The sequence below is a fragment of the Capra hircus genome, chromosome 26 (genome assembly GCF_001704415.2).
Source record: "Capra hircus breed San Clemente chromosome 26, ASM170441v1, whole genome shotgun sequence".
NCBI classification, from domain to species: Eukaryota; Metazoa; Chordata; class Mammalia; order Artiodactyla; family Bovidae; genus Capra; species Capra hircus.
The window spans coordinates 33,043,818-33,050,730 of NC_030833.1; the positions used below are offsets into that span (position 1 = coordinate 33,043,818).

Sequence of the window (6,913 nt, forward strand, 5' to 3'; positions counted from 1 at the left end):
TCCCAGGGTAGGTGCTCTTCTTACCCCATTTTGCAGATGAGTTAATGGAGATGATTGAGGTTAAGGATCCTGCCTGCAATCACACACTACCAATGCAGAGCTGCCTGCACAGCCCACGTTCTTATCCATTACACCTCCTGGGAAACACTGTTATGGGCAGGTCATTTGTTCTGTCTTCAGTTATGGTTGGAAAACCAGGAGGAAGCGCTGCATGGGAGAGTTTTGCTGCTTTGCCTGCACCAGCGTCCTCGGTGTTGAAATGGAGTGCACCTCTGAGTGGAAACCTCTCTCTGCTTCCATCTCTAAATGAGGCTTTAGCACTAGCCCACTGAAGGCTGAGCTCTCCCGGGGCTGACATTCTGTGATTACTGAGCATTGTGGAAGGGTGTGTTGGGGGGAGCTAATTGAGTGAGTTAGTAATTTGGTTGCCAGGGTAACTCTTTCCTGATTGGAAGGAAGGGATCACAGGGTTTGACACAGACTTTGCTGGATAGGAAAGTGGTGTCTGATGTACTCTCCATGTTTCTGCTTCTGAGCTGGAAAAGGAAAGAGCAAAAAAATGGTAACATTGAATTCAAATATTGTAGCATTTATGCCTAATTTAGAATGAAATCTTGGGGTGGCAGACTTTGGAGTTATTTGTGAAGTATGGCTTTCTTTTCTCCAAATCACTTGTCAATTTCTGTGTTTTTGTTTATTTAGTTTTTTTTTTTTTCATTGAGTTTATAGCTTTGGTCTTTTATCTTACCCAGACCGTTTTCTGTGGACAGCTGTCTTCATAGGATGCTGAAGGTGAGAAAATGGTTACAGCATACCTAGCTTTCCCTAGCTCAGCCTAGGTATCTGGGGCATGGTTTTCCGTGGTTCCAATGGCAGGATCATCCCTTTGGACAGCTGCAGGGGTGTCAGTCACATTATAGTATATGTAAGTAGTTGTGCAGTGAGCAGTATCGGACTGTGTGTGATGGCATCAGGCTACTGGAAAGAGGACTGAACTGGGAACCCAAAGACCTGGTTTGACTTTGTAAATGACTTTCTAGGCCATTCTGCCTTGCCCCCTTCCAACTATTTTTCCACCTATGCCACTCAGTCATGTCTGACTCTTTGTGACCCCATGGACTGTAACCTGTCAGGCTCCTCTGGCCATGGGATTTCCTAGGCAAGAATACTGGAGTGAGTTGCCAATTTCCTTCTCTAGCGGATCTTCCTGACCCAGAGATTGAACCCCAGTCTCTTGTGTCTCCTGTATTGGCAGGCGGATTCTTTACCACTGTGCCACCTGGGAAGCCCTTTTCTACGTATAAAATGGTCTAATTTAAAAAAATTATGTAAACCCTGACTTATCCCAAAAAAGGTCTTGGGGGTGACTAGTAAGACCTTGCAGCATTTTTCAAAATGGACAGTGACAATTATAAGGTTGTAGTGCAGTTAAGGCTTCCCCAGTAGCTCAGCTGGTAAAGAATCCGCCTACAAAGTAAGAGACCCCAGTTCAATTCCTGGGTTGGGAAGATCCCCTGGAGAAGGGATAGGGCTACCCACTCCTGTATCCTTGGGCTTCTCTGGTGGCTCAGACAGTAAAGAATCTATCTGCAATGCAGGAGACCTGGGTTCAATCCCTGGGTTGGGAATATCCCCTGGAGGAGGGCATGGCAACCCACTCCAGTATTCTTGCCTAGAGAATCCCTATGGACCGAGGAGGCAGGCAGGCTACAGCCCATGGGGTCACAAAGAGACAGACAGGCTGAGCCACTAAGCACAGTGCAGTTAAAGTACCTCATGGTAAGCATTGTGTTCTCCAGTATTCCTTTTTGAAGAAGGGGGTTGTATTACGTGAACCCTATAGTTGAATCTAGCCTTAACCATCTTTACAAGAAGCCAGCATGGTTTGGACAGTAGCATTGAATCACAGCCAACTTGATCCTGGATTGCTCCTAACTCCTTGACCTCCAGGAATACCACCCAGGTTAAGAAGCAAGGACCTTAGGGGTAGAAGCAATACCAGGGGAATTTGACACCTGATCAGGTTCCTCTTGCTCAGTGCCTGGAGGTGATAGCCCACTGCATTATTGGAGCCCGCCCCCCCATCCCTCTTCAGTTTGTATTAGAGCCTCCAGAGTCACGATTCCCTTGCTAGGTAGCACGTGACTGACTCCCCCACAACCCTTTCTGGGGAGGTTGAGGGAGATGGCTGCCTTGGTGTACTCTGCAGTTACCATTAGGGTCTGTGTGTGCATTTGGAGGGAGAGAATGAGGAGGTATAAACAAAAGGCATTGAGTCCAAAAGGGAGTTAGGAAATCAGGGTTCTAAATCAAATAGCATTCTATCTGGAAAGCACTCTTCGGGTCATGGTGTGCCTTTGTTTCACGACAAACCAAGGATCCAGTCGATTGGCTACCAAGGGACAGTCCTGGGAAGGAAGGGGTAGGGACTAGACTATTTTATCTCCAGGATGTGCCAGGCACAAGGAACTTGTTTCCTTATCATCTCATTTCTCATCTTTTATACAAATGGGGCAATTGAAGCCCATAGAGGTTAAGCAACTTGTCCAAGGTTCCCATTTAATAAGGGGACTTGAACTCTGGATGTCCTGTTGTCCAGCATGGCTTCTTCCTGGAGGAAACAGACTGAAGTAACTGAGAACCAGAGGGATAGAGATGGGCTGTTGGGAAGAAACAGGGAGTAAATGTGCCAAGGGCAAAGAGAGGAGTCCCTTCATACCCGCCACCCCACCCCCAAGCAGCTTTCCCACTGCACATTTGCACCCTGAGTACCCCCTAACCAAGAGCTGACCCCAGCTCTTAAAGGGCCACCTTGTGGAACAAGTCCACTTAATAACCACAGTAGAAAGAAAAAAGCCATAAGCTTCCCAATCTGCAGTGACTGACTGATCTGATGTCCTTTGCTAATACAGTCAGGGGCAGCTTCTCCAGCACTGACTAGTAATCCAGAAGCTCTAAGGTTTTAGTGAATGGGACTGGTCCAAATCCTGACCTCACTTTCATTTAATTTCATGCCAGCACCAATACACACCCAGCCGGCGCAGACCCTAACTAGGGAGCTGCTCAGACACAAAGGCGCTCTAATTACCATCCACAAGCCAGGCCTGACAAGGATTTCAAGTGTTTTCATGTTTATGGAGATCAGAGAAATGTGTTCTGTGCATCTTTCCCACCGCCGACAAGTATAAAACAAAACCAAACAAAAAAACCAACACATTTATTAAAAACAGATATTTCAGTTAAGTTAACATCCTATAATCAGGATAGCCACAATTCCAGACACTCCGGTGCGAAGTGTAGGTATGTCAATAGCCACATCTGGATGACGAACATGCCATTGAATCTTATAAAAACTAAAACATCAACAATACCGTCTTAGAGCCTTTAGACTGCGTTAACATTGTTACGAGCACTTCACCAGGTTCACAATGGCAAATTCTGCAGCTTCTCCATTCGGAGGGTCACATTTTTTTACTCGGTTTCCTTCACTTACAAAGGCAAGCTGGCACGGCTGGGGGGAGGGGCAGAAGGAGGAAATCAACTCCATCTATCCAGGGAATTGCAGCTGTTATTGCAAATGGCCCCGGAGAGCCCATTATAAGCTGCTGCGCTAGGCTGTGTGTCCCTGGAGTGCCCCATCACGTGGTGTCTCCCAGCCCCCAGCCTGGGCCCCCAGGAGCGGCAGCGCCACCAGCTAGAGTTGGACAGCAGAGCGGAGGGGAAGAGGAGGGACTCGAGGCCAGTTCTCCGGGCAGTTTCCGTCAAAGTCCAGGGCGCGGCCGCCCGCAGGAGGCACCGGCGCCTAGCACGTCGCCACCTCCCTCAACCCGCGGTGGCAGCGGTGCCCTTGTCCTCAGAAGACTCCAGCACTTGCAAAACACCGCGTACTACTCCGAGTACAGGCAGAACCGGGTGACTCTGCCCTGCTAGAGCCCCGCAATCTCGTTTGCGCCCAGGAAATGGTGACCTTGAACCCGAGGAGGGGCGGACAGACTGTGAAAATACACATTTAAGAGGACCGCGGGTTCGCTCCGCGCCGCGCCCTCACCTTTCCCCAGGACCTCTCACCCCCACGTCCAATTAGCATCCCAGGTGCTCCGCCTTCCCCCGCCGCTCTGAGAAACGCGGACAGTCGCAAAGCGGGTGGGGTGGGGGTGTGCAGAGAAAAGGTTACTTCTATTCAGTTCTCCAAAATGTCCTTTCACGGTGCCGCGTGTTTTATACCAAGAACAAGCACCTCAAAATACACGAGATAGGTGTTTTGTTTTTTTTTAAAGTGTCGTAAAATTTCAAGTCTGGCAGTTTGAGGTACTCCCTTAAATGATCTACAAATGTTCCCCTCTCCTAAAGTGAATCAGGAACCAGCCTTGGAAAGGTAAAGCAAGTAACTGGGGTCATCCTTGTCCTTTGGGCGCTCCGCGATCCTGTGAAGCATGGACTCCGGCCACGTGGTTGCCAGGTTAGAGTACCCCAGAGGCTGCGTGGAACCGCACGCTGCGCCACCAGGGCTGGTCACACCAGTGAGGAGTCCTACTGACTGCGAGCTTGGGGTGCACTCTGTAATCTGCCTTCAGTGGCACCAACGAAGTCAACCACGTCGGGGCCCTAGACCTCAGTTCCCGCGAACACATTCTCAATTTTTCGATTCCTCATCTTCATATAAGGTATTTTCCCGCTTCCGGAAGTGCGACTTCACCAGTTTGAGTAGAGATATAGCCCTCAGGGGAACCCCTTGCTCTTCAGGCAGAGGCTCGCGCAGTGGCCACTCTCGAGGTGTTAGCTGCCAGGGACTAGAACGCTGTCGCCTGTTCTGAGCTGCGCCCTCCTCCCGGACGGGCCGGGGTCGCTGCAGGCCGCGCGAGGGCTGCGGGGCGAAGGGGGCTCATGCACTGGGGCCGACAGAGGGCCCAGGAGCTGGCGCTGGGGGAGCTTTGCGTGCAATTGCAGCCGTCGCGAATGAAGCCTCCGCACCGCCTCCTTGATGAGGTTTCCCGAGAGCACGAGCTGCTGCAGGAGCCGGTGCGGGTCGTCGTCGCCGTTGCGGGCTGTAGGCTGTAGCCCGCGTCGGTGCTGGAGGCGGCGGGAGGCAGCGGCGTCCCGCAGCCAACCTCGCCGGCAAGGGCCCGACAGGGGCTGCGGGGAACCCCGTTTGTCTGCTCCCAAAGGCCCATCAAGGCTGGGCTGAGGGGGCAATGGGGACAGCGCGCTGGGGCCTGCGGCGAGCTCCGCCACAAAGTAGGGCGCAGCCCGGCCCCGCAAGCGGCCGCGGTCCCCGAGGGCGCAGCGCAAGGCCCCCGGGGGCGCCGGGCCCCCAGCCTCGACCGACGCGGGCGGTAGAAGCAGCGGCTGCGCTGGCGCCCGGGCCTTGTCCGCTCTCACCGCCGCCGGGGGCCGCGGGGGCTGCAGTGGCGGCCCCGGGGGCGCGCACGCGGAGGCAGGGCGGTCCTGCGCCGCGTCCAGCTGCAGCGTCTCGCCGATCTGGGCCACCAGCCGGTCCACCTCAACCGAGCCGCCCACAGTCACCGACTGTTCCAGCAGTAGGAAGCTGTCCTCCTCCTCCTCCTCTTCCTCGCCGGCTTCCTCTTCCTCCTCCCTCCGGCACGGCATGGCCCCCCGCGCCGGCACCCGGAGCTGTGCGGGAGTCGCTGGCGGCTCGGCTGTCCCGGGGGCTCGGTGGGCCGCGGCGAAGCCGGGCGCGGTGCCGAGGCCAAAGCCGGAGCCCGGGCGGACGCGGAAGCCGGAGCCCGCCAGGCACTCGCGCCGCGCGCCTGCAGCCGCGGGAGCCGGAATCCTACCGGCTCGGGTTGATTTGTAAACAATGGGTGACGTAGCCGCCGGGCCCTACCACCGCGCCGAGGAGGGGTACTCCGTACATTTGGGGGCCGGGGCAACCTCTGGGCAAGAGTCCTGGGTGAAGCCTTGCTGCCTCTGAGCTTTACAGCCCTGAATGCTGTCTGCGGGGGGAACTGGGGAGCCGATCTTCGCTCTCTGAGCCTGGCATGATTGACATTTCCAGAAGATGGACACCGGCGTGGCCTCTGTTGGTTTCTTCCACACACAAGCACAGACACTTACACCCACACACCCACACACTTCTCTAGGCGCGTCAACGTGTCTGGTTTTGGCATTTACGCTTTTGAGGTTAGGGATGCCGGCATTTGGGAAGTGATGGCAGCGTGAGTGAGGCGAGTGATGGAGAGAAGGCGTCAGGCTAGGGATCTGTCTGGAGATTAGGGAAACGAGGCTGACAGATGAAAAGGAAGGGGACCCTGTGGTGCGATGGGGGTGGCCGATTGGAAATTGGCAAAGAAAAGCCACTGATTCGTGTTTTTTTGATCGGGAGCGTGGGTATGTGGGGACCTGGACAGTTACTGTAGAGGAGGTTGCTCGTCTTGGGAGGAGCGGCGAGCTAGAAAGTTCTTTTAAGAAGAATGACTCAACCCAGTAGGGGAGTATCCTTTCTGAAATGGGTAGCAGGAGAGGAAGACGGTCAGCTATTTGGATGGAAATGGAGACACGGCCATGGTAACCCTCCAAGATATCCTGGTTGGTTTAATGATTAACCAAGACTTCATTTTTTAAAAGAGAGATAGAGAACGATTCTTTATCATCGTATTGTTTGGAGTTTTAAAACCTGTATTAAAACTCCCAAACCCCTCAGGCCTAACTTCTGAACATTAATTACCCTTGTAGGTAGATTTTTGGTGGACCAACCTTTATAGGGGAGGGATAATAGCAGGGTGATTGAAATATTCCAAAATGGGATTATGGTAATGGTGGCACAACTCGGTAAATTTTCTAAAAATCATTTATTGAAAAAAATTTTATTTTTAATTTAATCATTGGCTCAATGGACATGAGTTTGAGCAAATTCCAGGAGACAGTGAAGGACAGGGAAGCCTGGTGTTCTGGA

At 52.9% G+C, this 6,913-nt stretch overlaps 1 protein-coding gene across 1 annotated transcript; it reads right to left on the minus strand.

Annotated features, from left to right (window-relative positions):
• FRAT1 (frequently rearranged in advanced T-cell lymphomas 1) lies at positions 3,200-5,787 on the minus strand. Its single transcript, XM_018041730.1, has one exon. It carries the CDS (start codon positions 5,605-5,607, stop codon positions 4,777-4,779), a length of 831 nt encoding a protein of 276 aa, XP_017897219.1. The 5' UTR covers positions 5,608-5,787; the 3' UTR covers positions 3,200-4,776.